The sequence below is a fragment of the Podarcis filfolensis genome (assembly GCF_964270895.1).
Source record: "Podarcis filfolensis genome assembly, chromosome: 12".
NCBI lineage: Eukaryota > Metazoa > Chordata > Lepidosauria > Squamata > Lacertidae > Podarcis > Podarcis filfolensis.
The window spans coordinates 31,704,059-31,722,605 of record NC_139614.1 but is presented as its reverse complement, the minus strand read 5'-3'; the positions used below and the strand labels follow the sequence as shown (position 1 = coordinate 31,722,605).

The following is an 18,547-nucleotide window of genomic DNA, read 5'->3' as shown; positions in this document are numbered from 1 at the left end:
CCGAGGTACCACTGTATGTTGTTTTCACTAAGATAGGTATTTTTGTGTGCACTTTGACTTAATACTTGGTGTGCATTGCTTGGTTGGTGAACTGCACCACAAAATTCAGAGAAGTACACATTGAAGAGGGATGCTTGTGATTCAGTTCACATGTCGGTTCAAGCAAATGCAAATTGGATAGATATCCGAACAAATTTCTCCCCCATCTTTACATACCTAACTAAAAAAATAACAACCACAACATAAAAACCAAAGTGTTAACAGACCCATACCTGGTAATGCATTAATATATGCATGATGTAATCATATACTTCGCCCGCAAGCTTGTTTTCTGGCCTCCATGGAATAATGACAAACTGAATTCCTAATAAGGGCACAAGGATTAAAGTGGCTCTGACAGCTTTCATGTACATGTTGGACTCGGCGCGATGAGTGTCTCTTAGCTTGGTTACTAGAACTCGCACAATGTTAAGCAAAAAGAAAAAATTGACCTGTAAGAACAAATGCTTTATTAATCAACCATCATTTTAGATTTATTCTATTTACAAAAAAACAGAACTTGTAAAACATTAAACTATCACGCACAAATATATTTTGTTTCCACAGACATTTTGAAACGAGATCAATAGAAATTGCATTACATGAAAACGGTGCATAACTCATATCAGTGACATGTAAAATTAAATGGATTCAAACATGAAGCTGACCCTCTGGAACTTTGTAAAAATAAAGTGTAAGACTAGAGCTGGGAGCAAGGGAAAATAACATGGACCAACGATCCAGTTTCCTAGGTCACATATTTTAGGACTCGGCAAATTTTATTCTCAGGACCAGACTGAGTTTATGGCCTGTAAAATATCTGCATCCCTGAACTGGATGCTCCCTAATCCCTGTCGACTGATCCCTGGGGAAAAGCCAACAGGAGCAGTAGAGCATCTGGTTCAGGATGAATCCTCCTTGGTTGGATGAAGGTGAAAAAACATTGCCGACTATCCAAATGCAGGTAACGTAGAACTAACAACTGAGTGTATTTAGCAGGGGATAGTCCCCAGTCAAAGAGGCCAAAGGCTGTTAAGTAGGCAAGGCACATGCTGGTGCCTTCCAAAAGTTGTTGGACTACAAATCCCATAACACCTGTGCACTGGCTATGCTAGCTGGGTTGCCTGGAATTGTAGTTCTAGGTATCTGGGGAGCACAAGGCTGAGGAAGGCTGCAATAGAGACATCTGGAGAAGAAAACCATGTAGAGGCAGGTGCTTTGCCACCCTCTGTCTGTTCCTCTATTACACCCTCTGCAATATTCAGAAGGAATAAATTGTTCTTGTTTTTCCTGTATTTTTTTAAAAAATAACACTGTTTAAAAATGTTCCTTTCCCTGCTCCACACCATGTAATCTGAAGTGTCTTTCTGAAGCTCTCTGCTAAAAGTGCCGCACTTAATCACAGATACATTAGAAACTAAAACACACATATATAGAAACCAGAGAACAAATGTACACTTTTCCCCCTTTCAGCATTGAAACAATGCTTAGGCATGTGTGTGTGCTGTGGGGGCGATTATAATTTTATAGTCTTTAAGTTGCTGAGGACTGCTCGTAATTGGTGCTTATTCAAAAAAACCTGCCACCTTAGGGCCAAACTACTTCTGACACTAGAAATGTCATTTGCAGTTGAGTAATTTCATTTTCTAGCATTAATTAGCGGTGTGTGCGTGTGTGTGTGTGTGCAATTGGGACAAATCAGGACAACAGTTCATGGGAAGGAAGACGCAAGCTTTCTGGTGTAATTGTTCCAACTAAAATTACCCTCTGCTATTTGGCATGGGATGGTTGCTCCCCCAGCACCAAAAATTCCTTTTCGAACAGCTACACATTTAGTCCCTAAGCGCCTTTCAAGGGAAGGGCTATAGCTTAGTGACAGAGCATCTGTTTTGCATGCAAAAGGCTCCCTAAAAGGTTCAATCCTCAGCATCTGCAGGTTGGGCTGGGAGAGACTCCCTGTTTGAAATCCTGGAAAAAAACCACTGTTGGTTAGTGTAGATCAGGCATCTTCAATTTTTTTCAGGACTCACTCATAATCCAGATATGCACTTGAGGACTCATTTCTTAATCTTTTACCATATACTGGTAGTAGTGCTCCTGCTGTGACCCACCTTGGATCAGGCTGTGATCCACTGGGTCCCAACCCATCAGCTGAAGACCAATGGTGTGGTGAGAACTGAGCAAGAAGGACAAAAAGGTCTCTGCCCCTGTATAAAGGCAGAATTATTGGTTTGTTTTTGTTTAAAAAACAGGTGCTTAAACTATTTTGATGACAAAGCACGTGAGCAGTAATAAGGTAATGGTAATAAGGTAATGGTAAAGGACCCCTGGACGGTGAAGTCCAGTCAAAGGTGACCATGGGGTTGTGGCGCTCATCTTGCTTTCAGGCCGAGGGAGCCAGCGTTTGTCCACAGACAGCTTTCCAGGTCATGTGGCCAGCATGACTAAACCACTTCTGGCACAACAGAACACCATGATGGAAGCCAGAGCATACGGAAACGCCATTTACCTTCCTGCCAGAGCAGTACCTAATTATCTACTCCTGCTGGTAGGCTTTCAAACTGCTAGGTTGGCAGGAGCTGGGACAGAGCAATGGGAGCTCACTTCATCACGGGGATTCGAACCGCCGACCTTCTGATCAGCAAGCCCAAGAGGCTCAGTGGTTTAGACCACAGATCCACCCTGATCCAGAATGCACTCCTTGTCTGGACAGGGGCTCTGTACTGGTTTCCTGCTTAAAATCCCCTTGCCCCATTTGTTCCCAAGTATGCAGTTTTACAGCAAATGGTTCATTCACGGGGCAAACAGCAGATACCCATTGGGATCACAACCTGAATCAGGGCCCCGTACTGGTTTTGTGAGCTCAGTTCCTCAGATTGCTTAAGCCAAAATCATAGGATTCTGGAAGCAACACAGACACTGCACCAATTAAGAAAAGAAAAGACACGTCTGCTTTGAGCCCAAGTACCATTATCTCTCCTTCAGTGGCTTCTGAGCTCATAGCCAATGTATTTTTGGAAAGGCAGCGCTGTAATGAGCAAGCCAGATAGTAAAGGAGAGGATTTGAAGCCAGCAATCATCACACCTGTTTTTTCCCTTTCTTTTGTTTCTTTTCTGAAAGTGATTAGAGTTCCTTTTAAAAAAGATGATGGGCTTTACTTTGCAGAGTAACCAAAGCATAAAGCTTGGGCGTAGTGGTGGCGGAGTTCAGAAATAGGAAAAGGTTTGCACATCATCAGCCAACCTTGGCCTTTAGGATCCCAGAGGGGAGGAGGGGGGGAATCAGACTGCTGCAATAAATCTTGAGCTGGTTGTGGTTCTCAAGAGGCCGGAGGGCATGCAAAGTATTCCCATCCAGATGATAAAATTTAGTATGGCATTAAGCACAGCAGCCCTCTTTCACAGACCGTTACACGGAAAACGATCCTGTGTCGTTTCCATTCTGGGTAAATGAATTGAGTCATTGAAGCCTGACTACCATAAGCAACCCACTATTTCTCCAAACATATTATTGTTTTATTGTTTTAAAAAAGGCATCAAAACTCTGTCGGAAAACCGAAAGCTAAATTAACTTTGTGAAGACAGACTGAGGCTACTTCCATCGCCATTTCCGCCTTACTCATCGTCAGAGTATTTCTGCTCATGATGCACATGTCTGCAGGCAAGAGCTAAATACCAGGTCATCCCGTTTTGAACCTTCTGGGGTGTCAACCTGCTGATCTTACACAGGTTATGTATATAAAGCTGTGGGGAAGGTGCTTTGCATGTAGAAGGTTCCAGGTTCAATCCTTGGCAGGAGAGATCCCCTGCCTGAAAATCTGGAGAGATCCTGCCAGTTGGTGTAGACTGTGCTGAGCTGGATGGTCTGACTTGGCCAATCTTGCCAGTTGCAAGCCTATTAGAAACAGTTGCTATCAAAATCTAGGCAGGAAACAATACACAGGCATGGAACAGCTTCAGGATTCGTGGTAGCCAGTTCAAGAGCTTTGCTTGGCGGTAGCAGCTACAATCCATATTAAGGCCAGCCATTCCTGCCTTATGCTTGGGTGGTAAGCTTTCATGGAAGGTCCTATGGGAATAGTGCAACCCCCTCGCATTTTGTATACCACCATTTTATTTCTGTGTTGGACGCCATCCTTTCTCTTTTTCAGTTCCAAGCTGTTGAATTAGGTTAGCTTTTTTTGTATTGTTTTAGATAATACTGTATAGATTTTCTTTCTCTATTTATTGACTTTGGGCAGTATTCAACTTACTAATGCTTTGCATTAGTGCACTTCTTAGTGCTAGCGCAAGGGGATTTCCTCCTTCTCCTCACTCCTGTGTGCCCCACACCACCCCCAATCATATTCGGAACAGGTTTAGTGCGTGTGTTGGGGGAAGAGATGGGGGAGAAGATTGTGTTGCTCAAGGAGAAATCTTTTCAATGATGGAACCTCAGTCTTAGCGGCAGACTGAGTACAACTCAGTCTGGTTATTTTTAGGGAGTATGTTTTCTGAATAGGTGGCACTGTGGGTTAAACCACAGAGCCTAGGGCTTGCTGATCAGAAGGTCGGCGGTTCAAATCCCCACGACGGGGTGAGCTCCCATTGCTCGGTCCCTGCTCCTGCCAACCTAGCAGTTCGAAAGCACGTCAAAGTGCAAGTAGATAAATAGGTACCGCTCCAGCGGGAAGGTAAACGGCGTTTTCGTACACTGCTCATGATCCGGAAGCTGTACGCCGGCTCCCTCGGCCAATAAAGCGAGATGAGCGCCGCAACCCCAGAGTTGGCCACGACTGGACCTAATGGTCCCTTTACCTTTATGTTTTCTGAACTCTTATATTTATTATCGTTCATTTGGTATGCTGTTGTGAGACATTTTGGGCACATTTTTTTTTTTAAATTAAATTTATTTTCTATCACTTTTGGAGACTTGGGTTAGATGGTTTTGAACCTTGAGTCTGTCTTGTATTATAGTGCTGGTTTTATGTCTGTGTTCTGTTATTGACATCATACTATTACTTCTATTTTGTTATGTGATTTTTAATTATGTGGTTTATTTAGCCTTGTGTTAAATTTCTTTAAGGTTATTTTGAAGTGATGAAAAACGGCATACAAACACATTAAATAGAGTTCACACAGGGCCTTATTTCCCAAATTTCAGAAGGAAAACTTCTGGGTTCCTGAGGGCAGCCAATATGCTACTTGAAGCAGCAACAAAGCTTTCTCCCTCTTCTAGTTAGGGGGAAAAAGGGAGGGGGGAGGAAATAACAATTTCATCTTTAAATGTAAGAGATCCACTCCCAGCTGGAAGTTCCTTAGTTCCTCCCTGCCTCCTGAATATTAATTCTGTCTCTGAGATGACTTTTGCATCATTTGAAAGGACCAAAAACCACTGGGCTAAAATATGCTGGCCTAATGCTATAGATCTATAGATATATAACCACATAATCAATACAATCATGTTGCTGAAACCATGTGTGGCATACTGAGAAGCTCCCTGCTGCCACCCGTGCTTTCCAGGTATCTGGAGTCAACCAGGAACTACAAATATACCAAAATAATGAGTCAGCTCCTTCAAAAGATCACACGGGGCCAATTAACAAGACGACAATTTGACGTATCAAGCTGCAAGGATAATAAAAGGAGCTGAAGGAAGAACACATAAGAAAAAGCTGAGAAAGCCGAGTAAATTCAGCCAAGGAGGCACGAGAAAGGTGGTGGGGTGAAGAGGAGACACAGCATGATTATACAGAAAGGAAGGAAAGGAAACACTTGCTCATATTATGCTCAAGACAGCGTGCAGAGAATTGAGGCCTGCCACAAAAACTGTTTCCATCTTTGCATGGATTGCGTTAGGAACACAGGAAGTGGCCTTATATTAGAAAACCTAGCTCAAATCTAGCTGTACATCAGGGGCAGCCAAGGTGTTTGTTGCACTACAACTCCCATCAGCCCCTGCCAGCAGAGGCAACAGCCAGGAATGATGGGAGCTGTAGTCCAATACAGTCATACCTCGGGTTACAGACGTTTCAGGTTGTGCGATTTTGGGTTGCGCACTGCGCCGAACCCAGAAGTACCAGAACGGGTTACTTCCGGGTTTCGGCACTCGCGCATGTGCAGGAGCTCCAAATTGCAACCCGTGTGTGCTGCAGGTTGTGAACATGCCTCCCACATGGATCACGTTTGCAACCCGAGTATCCACTGTATCTGGAGCACACCATGTTGGCTATCCCTGCTTTACAGTGACTAGCTGTGGCTCTCCAGGACTTCAGACAGGTGTCCTACCTGGCCCTACTCAGACATTTAACTAGGTGAGCAGTGGTGGGAACAAGTTTGCATGTGCCTGACCTTTACATGTTTTTTTGAAGGTCTTAAAAGACACCCCCCATGAAAACATCTGCACATGCATAGGGTAGCCCCCACTGTTTTCAATGGGGGCTTACTCTCAGCTAAGTGTGTGCAGGCTTAGAGCCTCAGAATGAAATCCTATGCACTTACTTCCAAGTAAGCACACATAGGATGGCAGTGCACCTGTCTGATTCTAACCAGGTTTGCTCAGAAATAGCTTTACATTATCGTGTTACTTTAAAATTTAAATAATCTTAAATTATTGCCATTAGCAGTGTTGGGTGCCATGCAGAAAAGGGGGATAAAAATACTAAGTCATAACTGTAATCATTAATAATATCATTAATAAAATAAAAATAAGAAAAAATAACAGGTTGTATCCAATGTCAGTGTGATTCAGAGCAGACCAACTGAAATTAATGGTCATGGCTAATTTAGGCCTATTTATTTCAGTGGGTCTACTCTGAGTACCATTTACTTGGATTTAGATACCTTATTGGCCCGAATATAAGCCACACTTTTTTCCAATTTCCTATTGTGAAAAGTTAAAGTGTGGCTTAGATTTGTGACCTTATGTTGCCGGCAAAGCAGCGCTCCCCCCCCCCCCCAGGAACCAGCCTGGGAGTGTGGGGCCGAAGGGGCCGCTGAATTTTAAAGATGCAACTTATTTGTGGGTGCGGCTTATATCCGGGCCAATATGGCAATAATAATAATAATAATAGGCAAAATAATAATAATACAGTGCTCTTAATGCAATAGCAAATGATTTTCTCACCAATAAAGCTGCCATCACAGGCCCATGAACAACATACAACAAGTGAGTGTCCACACTAATCCAGCAGCTGGAAGGAGAGAAAAAAAAACATTTACTAAAAGAGCAAAATTGCTTTGTTTTTATAAAGAAATGCTAAGTAAACTATAAAGAACAAACATGATACTTACTTATCGTTGAAGTATTTGGTTCTTGCCACTGCATGAATTGATGCCGGCACTAAAGGAAACCCTAGAATGGATAATTATATGCATCACATTTCAGTTTTTGTAATGCAATCTATGTTAGGCTGACAAAACCTTATGAAAATCATAAAGAAATGTGAATTAGAGAATAACAAGCCTATCTCTGTGTGTAAAGTGTAGCAGCTATGTGATAAAGAATGTTCCCACAAGACAGCTACTACATATGAAGGCCTTAAAGTGTGAGGAACCTGCAGCTTTCCAGAACCTGTTGGTTCTTACTAAAGGAGAGAGGCACAGCAAGATACTTCCCCCAAAGAATCCTGGGAAATGTGGTTTACCCCACACCATGCTACAATTCCCAGCACACTATAGTTCCCAGCATTGTTTGTGCTTTAAATGTATGTTGTGCATGCAGCCAGGGTAACTTGACCACTGACTGTAAATATATTTCTCACTCTGGCTGTACGAAAGAACCTTTACAAGCGAGTCTTGTAATGAATATGCCTTGTCAGTGTGAGAGATTTTAGTGCTGCTGGCTGAGGCGAGCCATGGAGTTAAGGCTGACAAGCACATACATACAGTTATTTTTCCAAAGCATTTTTATTTTAACACTGCCCTGACAAGCTTGCCCCCTGTCACATTAAGTACAGGCTCAGGGTGTCTGAAGGAGTGAAAAGTTTTTGCACTCAGTTCATTGCTCTGGTTGAGGTAAGCCTCCAAAAATGCTGAAATAACTAAAAATAAATAAACGTCAGGGAATTCAGTTGGAGGGACTGCTTACAGATATTGATTATACTAACATTTGGGGGGTGAGGTGTAGTGGAGCATGGAATACTTTCTTTGGTTATTGATTTCCATCTGGTTTTTTAAAAATAAAACACTGCCATTTTAAAGCAAACTGCTGCCACTCATTTTAAGAGCTATTCTTTTCTATAATAAGGTTCAGAGCCGTATGCCTCTAAATACCGTATTGCCCTGAATATAAGCCTCACTTTCCTCCCCCCAAATTCCGACTGTGAATAGTTAAAAGTGTGGCTTATATTCGCGACCTTATAGTATGCGGCAAACAGCGCCAGGAGCGCTGCAAAGCGGCGCCCGCCCCATGCGTAGCCCCCCATCCTTTCCCCCAAGGCCAGGAAGGGAGAGAACGAGGAAGGGGAAACACAGCGCAGCTCCCCCTCTCCCTGCCTAGTGTGCAGCCAGGAGCAGCCAGGAATGGAGTGGCTTAAATTCAGGTATTTCCCCCCCCTCCATTTTTAAAGGTGCGGCTTATATTCAGGTGCGGCTTATATTCAGGCCAATACAGCAGATTGCCAAAGTCTTCTACACTTTGAAAGCATGCTCCCTGCCTCAAATGGTTTCCAAGGCAAATGGCTAGTGCTGCAAGTATACATGTGCTTCATAGGACTTTAGTTCTTTGAAGAAAGTGTTGCTGTTAAGGTTTTCTGCCATTCACCACAGAGCACAAAGACTATGGAATTTGCTACTGCAAGATGTCGTGATGATGACGACTACCAACTGAGATTGCTTTAAAAGGAGATTTGACAAATCAGGGAGGACAGGGCTACCAGTAGCTACTAATTATGATGGCTTCAGTTCTGAGGGTGGTCTGTCTTTGAAAAGCAGCCACTGGGGAATAGGAGAGAGGAGACTGCTGTTGGACTAATGGCCTGATTGCAGGCTTTCCATAGGTATCTGGTTGGCCACTGTGGGAATAGGATGCTGGAATAGATGGAGTTTTGGTTTGATTCAACAGGATTCTTTGGCTTTTATTTACATGAATACAGTTGGCTTGGTCCTGCTTTGTTTTAACTAACAAGTCAGAACAAACCACCGTCCCTGGGTTTGCATGACTCAAGAAACTCTGGTTCCTTCGAAATTGAAGGCCAAAGCTTTTAATCATCTCCTGTCATTTGTAAAGGAGGAGGAGATGGGAGCGTGTGAATCCAAGGCTGCTGCGTGCTTGTCCCTGTAACGTTAAACCATGGTTTGGCATCACTTCTCAGCCGAGTCTATGCCTTCTCGTATTCTTCAGGTTTAAGCAATGAGTCCTGCTCTCTTTTTGCTGTAACTGAAAATAAATTCATCGGAATTGGCAACAGTAACTGGGCTGATTTGAGGATAAAGACAGAAAATGATTCTGAGAGTGCAATTTTATACACGTCCACTCTGAGATGAGTTGGACTTACTCCTAGGTAAGCATATAAAGGCCTGGAGTCTAATTTCACATTTCAAAAAACCACGGCCAGCGTAACTTTTTTACACTTTGTTTTTGTTAGTGTATAAACATTTCAAAACTAGAATGTGCTTTCGATAAAAAACCAATACGTAGTTGAGTTATGTGGATTTTGGGTGAAGGCTTGCAAATGATTTCAAAACTTATCCAAACATCAGCATTCTGGTATGTTAATGTCTGTGATATGTCATTACTGCTGATGATATTGGAGCGACGTTTGAAAGTTTTATGGAAACAATCTGTATTCAGATTGCTTGAATAAAAACAAGATCATTCTTCTTGCAAGCAGTTCTAATTTCAGCCTCAGATAACACTGATAACTCTTGCTTTCTTGCTCCACCTGAGTGGTTTTACATCTACTGAAGTGAAATTGTAATGTGCAAAGCTGTCAGTATGACAAAGGCAAAACAGGCAATGGTTTGTCTGCCATGGAAGTATGGCAGGAATCAGTTTTGCATTTTTAACAGCTCTGCTTAATAAAATTCAGATAGTTCATTTAGTCTTCTCCCAATTAGCATTCTCATGGATATTGATTCATGTTAAAATACATGCAGGGTTGGCATATTACCACAATGCACCAAATACAAGATTAAGCCAGCCACTGTCTCAAGGTGTTTAGTCAAATATATCAGACCCAATGTCAAAATAAATATTTTGGGCATACTATGCAATTTGGCCCACTTACTGAGATGCACAATCTATTTGCTCTAACGTGAGAGGCCATTTTGCTAAGCTGATTCCAATTGGTTCACGTGGGGCATACCATGCTATGAGAGGGAGTTACTATAGCTGGAAGCTGTGGTAACCTCTAGGAGATTATTCTTCTGACAATCTGTCTGAAAAGCAATTCATCTAATGCAAAGGCTTTCCTTGAACACCACTTGTGATGGGATGGTGAGCTGCTTGTGCGTAAAATCCTGATCCCTCAGAGTTTGGCTAAGTTCCCAAACCTCTGTCTGTGATGGAGCTCCTTAAGCATGGCTCCATCAATCGCTCGTTGAATCGGACAGTGGGCGTTTACGGAACTTCTTCCAGCATAAAAGCTCCTTAACGGAAACGCGTCTTCTGGACTCTTGGCGTGACAGTTTCCGCCGAGGAGTGGGTGTCCCTACGGGAGGTCCTGAAACCTCCCCACTGTTCTCGCTTTAAGTCTCTCTGAGCCCTCCCTCCGACTCACTTTCCCTTGGAACTCCACTTCTCCCCCTGCTGGTCCCCTCCTCCGCTGAGTGGTCTCTCTCACCCTCCATGAGCCCTTTCACCTCCTTCGTCTCAGATGACAGTTCCCTGACATCCACCTCCCCTCCAGGGCCCCCTTCACCCCCTTCCCTCCCCTCCTCTGCGGGAGGCGAGGGAGCAAAACCCCTGAAGGAACCTCCCTCATCTTCCGAAGTTTCGAACACTTCCCTCCACCTTTTGCTGTTTCCGGTTTCCAAGTACTCCTCCTCCTCGGAGTCTGTACCTCCTTCCAACTCCGATTCCCTGAATCCCTCCAGTTCCTCCTCATCGTCGGTGGTGCCAAAGTACTCCCTCCGGAACCTCGCTACTGGCTGAGGTTTCCTGGGGAACCTTTGGTGGAACGTTTCGATCAAGATCTCGTCATGGACCTCCTCTGCCTTTACCCAGGTGTTTTCCGACTCCGGTTCCCCTTCCCACGCGACCAAATACTCCACCTGATTACCCTTCCACCTGGAGTCGATGATTTCCGCCACATAGTTGCGGCTTTCCCTTTCTTCTATGGCTGGCCCCCGTGTGGATACCCCTTCACCTTCCCCCCTGTATGGTGACAGTAATGACCTGTGGAATACTGGGTGCAGTTTCATGTGGTTCGGTAACCGGAGTCTGAAAGCCACTGGGTTGACCTGTTGGATGACCTCAAATGGTCCCAATCTTTTGGGTCTCAATTTCTTGCAACCCCCCTTGAACGGCAATCCTTGGGTTGATAGCCAGACCCGACTCCCCACCCTAATTGTTTCACCTTCCCTTCTGCTCTTGTCTGCCTGCCTCTTATATTCTTCTTTGGCCCTTTCTAAGTTGTGTTGGAGTTGACGATGGATCGCTTCCATTTCTTCTACAAAAAGTTCAGCGGCCAGAACACTCCACCTCTCTCCTCCTTCCCCTGGAAACGCCCTGGGGTGGCACCCATAATTAGCCAAAAAGGGGCTCATCCCGGTGGACACATTCTCTGCATTATTGTAAGCAAATTCCGCTAGTGCCAACTTTTCGACCCAATCGTTTTCTCTGTCATTGACATAACACCTCAGGTATTGTTGAAGGATACCGTTTGCCCTCTCCGCCTGCCCATTGGTCTCAGGGTGCCTGGCAGTCGAAAAGTTGACCTCTACGTGCAACAAGCTCATAAGCTTCCTCCAGAATCTGGACGTGAACTGTTTCCCTCTGTCGGAAACCAGCCTCAAGGGGGCGCCATGCAGCCTAAAAATATGTTCTACAAACAATTTCGCTGTCTCTTCCGCCGTGACTGCATGTGAGCAAGCTACAAAGTGACCCATCTTAGTTAACAGGTCTACTACGACTAGTATGGCGGTTTTCCCCTGGGATTTGGGCAGATCAGTCATAAAATCTATCGACACCGCCTCCCACGGTCGTTCTGGTGTGGGTAACGGTTCTAATAACCCCGCTGGTGCCCGCCTTTCTCCTTTGGCTCTCTGGCATTGGTCACACCTTCTCACATACTCCCGTACATCCTCCCTCACCTTGGGCCACCAAAACTCCCTGGTCACCAACCACATGGTCTTGTGTTGCCCAAAATGCCCCGCTGTGGGATTGTCGTGCAGCTGTTTGAGTACTCTCCCCCTCAATTCCCCTTCGGGTATATATAGCGCCCCTTTGTAATACAATGCCCCGTTTCTTTCTTCAAAACCTCCGGGGTCTTCTCCCTCTCTCCTTAAACCTCTGAGCTTATCCTGGGCGTACTCATCATTTACCGTTCCCTCTACCAGTTCTCTTTGCCCCACCCAGGCCGCACCACACACCCAGTGGTCCTCTGGGATAATATGTCTCTCTTCTGGCGCTCCCTCCCCCTCCAAATATTCAGGTTTGCGAGAGAGAGCGTCCGCTCTGATGTTTTCTGGACCTGGCACATAGCAGATTTCAAAATGGAATTTGGAAAACTCCTGGGCCCATCTCACTTGTCGTTGGTTGAGCACTCGTGCCGTTCTCCAATACTCCAAATTCTTGTGGTCCGTACACACTTGCACCTTATGCTGTGCGCCAATTAGTAAGTGTCTCCATCTCCGGAACGCTTCGTGAATGGCGAGTAGTTCTCGGTCATATACCGTGTAGTTCCTCTCGGATTTGTTCAGCTTACGCGAAAAGAAGGCACACGGTCTCCATTCCGACTTATTGCTCCCTGGCTGAAGCAGCACTGCCCCCACCGCCTGGTCTGAGGCATCAGTTTCCACTCTCATGGGTTTTTGTAAATCCACATGCAGGAGCTGTTCTTCCGAAGCGAATGCCCTTTTCAATTCCTCAAAAGCGTGCTCCGCCTCCGCCGTCCAAACGAATTTCTTCTTGCTGCTTAGACAGTCCGTGATGGGAGCCGTTAAGTGGGCAAAGTTCTTGATGAATTTACGGTAAAAGTTCCCAAACCCTAAGAACCTTTGCACATCTTTTTTCGTTTTCGGTGTCTTCCATTCCAGCACCGCCTGGACCTTGCCTGGATCCATGGCTAATCCCTTGTCTGATAAGCGGTACCCCAGGAATTCCACCTCCTTGGTGTGGAACTGACACTTCTCCAATTTCACCCACAACTGGTTTGCTTGCAGCTGGCTCAGCACTTCCCTGACATCCTTTACATGCTGCTCCTCATTCTCTGAATATATCAGCACGTCATCGAGGAAGGCCACGCAATTCTTGTAGAGCAAAGGTCCCAGTACATGGTTCATGAGCGATTGAAAACAGGCGGAGCCTGCTTGTAATCCAAAGGGCATAACGAGATATTCGAAAGCCCCTAGGGGGGTGAACATCGTTGTCTTCCATTCGTCCCCCTTCTTTATTCGTATCAGGTTGTATGCTCCTCTCAGGTCCAGTTTCGTGAATATCTTTCCCTTCCTCACCCTGGTCAAAATGTCATCAATCCTGGGCATGGGGAAAGTCACTGGTTCTGACACGGCATTTAACCGCCGGTAGTCCACGACCAATCTCGGTTTATCCGTGTTTTTTTTGTCCACAAAAAACACTGGGCTGCCCCCCACCGCTCTGGACTCTCTGATGAAACCTCTCTTCAGGTTTTTGTCAATAAACTCCCTCAACTCCTGCATTTCCCTGTCTGACATGGCGTACAGCTTGCCCACGGGGAGCTGGGCCCCAGGGACCAGGTTAATTTGGCAGTCAAAGTCTCTATGTGGTGGTAGTTTATCTGCTTCCCTTTCGCTGAAGACCTTGCTCAGGTCAGCGTATTGTTTGGGCACCTTCCCTTTGTCCGCCACTTCCGTCCCTGCTAGGGAGGCTTTTGCCCCTTCTGGCACCTTTCCCTCTTTGCAGTGTTCCAGGCAATGTGCTGACCCAAAGGAGACCACTCTCTGATGCCAGCCCACTAGCGGGTCATGCAACGCTAGCCAGCTCATTCCCAAAATGACTGGCGCCCCTCCCAGGGTGGCTACATTGAACGCTATCCTTTCGGTGTGCCTTGCCACCCTCATAACCATTGGGACGGTCTGTAGGCTAACTTCTCCCCCCAACAGCTCCCTCCCATCGATCGTGGTGACCTGCAGGGGGTTGCTTAAAGGGAGTGTCTGTATCTGGTGTTCAGCTGCAAACTCCTTGCTCATAAAATTACAGGAGCTGCCTGAGTCCAACAGCGCCTTGGTCTTTAGTGGGTATCCGTTTGCCAGCTCTAGCAACACCTCTATTACTAGGGCTGGTCTTGGAGGTTCCGGAGTGGGCACTTTTACTGCTCCTTGGCCTGTCTGCAGTGCCCTGACAGTGGCAGACAGGCGTTGGCTTTTACTGGCTCCTGGACTTCCTCCTCCTTCCCCCCAACAGCTCCCACCATCCCTTGCCATTCCTTTCTTTGCGGGCAGACTCTGGCAAAGTGACCTGGCTGCTGGCAGAGATAACATTTCTTGGCGCTCTTTCCCTCCTTCTTCCTCCCTTCACTGGGATTTGAAACTGCGCGCGCGCGCGCTGTTCCAACTTCCATCGGCTCTCCGGGCGGGAAACTTGGTTCTGGAATCTCTGGAATGCGGAAATCCCTCCGACGCTCTCCTTTCCCCTCCCGCTTCTCCAAGGCTCTTGCCTCCTGGCGCGCTCCAATGGTCAGCGCTGATTTGGTCAGCTGGTCCATAGACTCCGCCCTGGGCGCCCGGGAAAGTTCGTCTTTAACCGCCGAAAAAAGCCCCTCTTCAAAGAGCATTTGAATGGGTTCCGCCGATAGGTCCGACCCCAATTTATGTATCAACATTGTAAACTCAGTCCAGTACTCACGAACCGATCGGCTCCCCTGTTTGCAAGCCATCAATTGTCTGCGCACCAGTCCCTGTTCAATCTCGCTGGAAAACATCAAATCCATGGTGCGAAAAAACTTCCTCGCGTCCTTCAGCATGTCACTATTCCCTGCCATCAGGGGCCTGACCCAGTCTCTCGCCCCTCCTTCGAGATGGCCAATCACAAACGCCACTCGCGATGCCTCATCGGGAAAGTCGTTAAACTGCAGTTCGAGAGCATACTGCATCTCTGTCCTAAAGGCTTGGTAGTTCCTGGGGTCCCCCCCAAACTTCTGCACCATTCCTGGCATCTTTCTTGCTAGTGTAGCGCCTTTTGCCTTTTCTGCATCCTGCGCCCTCCTTTCTTCTAGCCTCGCCGTTTGCATTGCTAGCTGGAGTTCCAACACTCTGTACCTTTCTTCCAGACTTGGACTTTCTCCAGCTCCTGCTGCTCCTCCGGCTCCGGCTGGGTTGCTCATGATGCCTCTCTGCACAAGCTGCTTTCAGGGACTGTCCGATTGCTGTGATGGGATGGTGAGCTGCTTGTGCGTAAAATCCTGATCCCTCAGAGTTTGGCTAAGTTCCCAAACCTCTGTCTGTGATGGAGCTCCTTAAGCATGGCTCCATCAATCGCTCGTTGAATCGGACAGTGGGCGTTTACGGAACTTCTTCCAGCATAAAAGCTCCTTAACGGAAACGCGTCTTCTGGACTCTCGGCGTGACAGTTTCTGCCGAGGAGTGGGTGTCCCTACGGGAGGTCCTGAAACCTCCCCACTGTTCTCGCTTGAAGTGTCTCTGAGCCCTCCCTCCGACTCACTTTCCCTTGGAACTCCACTTCTCCCCCTGCTGGTCCCCTCCTCCGCTGAGTGGTCTCTCTCACCCTCCATGAGCCCTTTCACCTCCTTCGTCTCAGATGACAGTTCCCTGACACCACTGTTCCCACCTCAACCCATCCTAGGCACCATTTCTGGGAATAGCATGCAGGGATCATTTAAAAAGGACAAGGGAATCATTGCTCCTCATGCGTCCAACCAGGCGTGATTATTTCTCAGGGGCCCCTATATTTCTGGCCAGCTCACTGGTTCTGCACACTGAGTGATCATGGTTATAAAGTATGCAGACTGCAAGAAGAAAACCCTTCAGGAGTAAGGAAAAGAAGATAAGTTAGGAACTGCTTTATTGATAAATGGCATTTTTTTGTTGGTGCAATAAGACGCAATGTATTGTTGAACTATAATCACTGCTAGGAACACTGCGATTAACAATACACAAGACCTGGCTTTAGCATTTCCCTTCCTTTTTCTATGTGTTTATCTGTAGGTGTGTGTGCATTTATATATTTGTAAATATATTGTAAAATAATAATAATGCTATATAAACAAATTAATGATTTTATGCAAGCACAAACTTTCAAACTGTAGTGTGCATAAAGGTCCTGCTTAAAGGACACAGACTTTTAAGCCCAGGTGCCTTAACTTCCAATTTCTGTGGGGGGCTTTTGTACCAGGAAATTTGTAAGTGTCTTACGTCTTCTCTTAAATCAAATATTTTTCAAAGTAGAATATCAGTACTAAGTTTTATGATTCATCAGGAGCACTGCCTAATACGTAACAGAAAAAAAACAAAACCTTGCTCCCTCTGCAAGGCCATCACCAGCTGGCCTAGGGGCCATCACACTTCCAGCCACTGGAAACCAGAAGAAAGAAGAACAGAAGAAATTAAAGAACAGGAAGGAGGGGAAATGCCACATACCCCAACCCAAGAGGTAATACCAGTGCAGACGCTGCTCTTCAGCAAATACTGCCACCACAATGAGAGTATGAAGATAAATGCCTTCACAAAGCATCCAGAAGTAGTTGCAGCCCATCATGTATTGGTGGAAAAACTGAAGCACTTTGCAGCTTACCTGTCAGACAAACAGAAAAGCATTAAACTGTAGACAGACAACCATATGAATGCCATAGGTAAGCAAGCAAACAAGAATATCGGTGCTAAGATCCAAAAGGATTTTCCATGCCTGGTGTTTGTTGGAATCTTTCAACAGCTGCCACGGACTGTGAGCTACAAATAAATCAGATATATTGAGTACATGGACCTCCTAAATCACCAGGCATCAGGCACAACGAGCCAAAATTCCAAAAGCTACTACCAACAACTCACACTTTAGAATTCTTTTCCTTCACTCTGAAGTTCTGCAGAGCTAACAAATAAGTAGACCTAGAGGCCAGCTAAGTTCCTGGAGAGATGCTAGCTGGATCCTTCAAAGGTCACGTTAACCTGGCTTTCCTGATCCTTCCTCTTGTAATTATAAACATTAAGTGGTGCTCTGCTTCTAAAAGCTAGAATTGATTTCCAAAGTTACGTATGACTGTTTTGGAGAAATGGACTAGTTATCAAAAGGAAACTGTCATGAGACCTCAGGATTCCTGTTTAAAATATGAAGTAGGGGAAACTGAGTATGGGGAAAAGTGCATCAATAATCAGGCTCTATACATTTTGGAATAAGGCTGAATGGGCATTCTCAGCCTGAAACTTCCAAGCTGATATGAGCCATGAAAACCTACTTTTCACAAATGAAGCACTGAGACAAAAGAATTGCATGTAAGAAGAAAGCAAATATCTGCATGTTCCTTATGTACCAGCCAAAATGTAAGGTCCCTAAATCTTCCCCAGACTGTTTTCCTAAAGCATGGGTCAATATGTTCTATGACTTGTCCTTTGTATACTGAATGAGTCTCTCAGCTGGTGTTCAAGACACCCTCTTCACGTTCTTATTGATCATAGCCTGCTGAGCACTGCGGTGACTGACAGACACACAGAGCTCTGTACATACTGCTCTTCAGTCAGGATGAGACTTTATCAAACCAAAACATATCTGTCTCTAAAAACTGCCAATAAACAGCCTCTGTGAACTCGGTAGATAACTTTAGTTTCTTCTATTTGACTGACAGCCAGTTGCTCCAAAAATAATTACAAGAGAAAATTTTGGTCTAAGGAGACATGCAATTATCTAAAAATGTGTTTGTTCATTCCATGGACCTGTTGAGCACAGATTAGGGTGGTCACATATACATCATCAAAAGGGGGGGGGAGCAAAAGAGGGCACATATGTAAATTGTATACAATTTACATATGTTGGTATATATATATATATATATATATATATATATATATATATATGCAAGTTTAAAAAGAATGACTATCATTTAAACACAAATGCACGTTACCATGATGAGGAAGACCAGGTAACCTATATGCCTTCTCAGAATGTTTACCATGGTGATATCGATTGTCAGTTTCAATGCCCCTGCTCTCTCTTCGTTATATTTAAACCAGACGGCTCTTCCACTAGAAGACATCTTCAAGTAGAGGACTGTTCTTAGACAGCCCTCCATATAGAGGAATGTCCTCTGTAAAGAAGGACACATGGCCACTATAGACAGATGCGGAGAACCACCTGTCAAATGATTTAGGTCCCATCTCTCTCTTAATCTCTCTTTGCAATGCAAGGCATGGGATATATCAACATCATCTAGTGCTACTA

General features: G+C 45.3%; 1 protein-coding gene across 7 annotated transcripts in view; it reads right to left on the bottom strand.

The window, feature by feature from the left end:
• Window positions 1–18,547, bottom strand: part of CALCR (calcitonin receptor) — a 145,633-nt gene that overhangs the window by 19,713 nt on the left and 107,373 nt on the right. For 5 of the 7 annotated variants that reach the window (XM_083578754.1, XM_083578753.1, XM_083578755.1 and 2 more), the window contains 4 exons: window positions 16,756–16,909; window positions 7,312–7,372; window positions 7,145–7,211; window positions 273–491 (listed from right to left, as the gene is read on the bottom strand). In XM_083578754.1, the coding sequence (XP_083434880.1) occupies window positions 273–491; window positions 7,145–7,211; window positions 7,312–7,372; window positions 16,756–16,909 (501 nt within the window). The remainder of the gene's footprint in view (window positions 1–272; window positions 492–7,144; window positions 7,212–7,311; window positions 7,373–16,755; window positions 16,910–18,547) is intronic. The other 2 variants (XM_083578759.1, XM_083578758.1) reach the window with 1 other exon arrangement.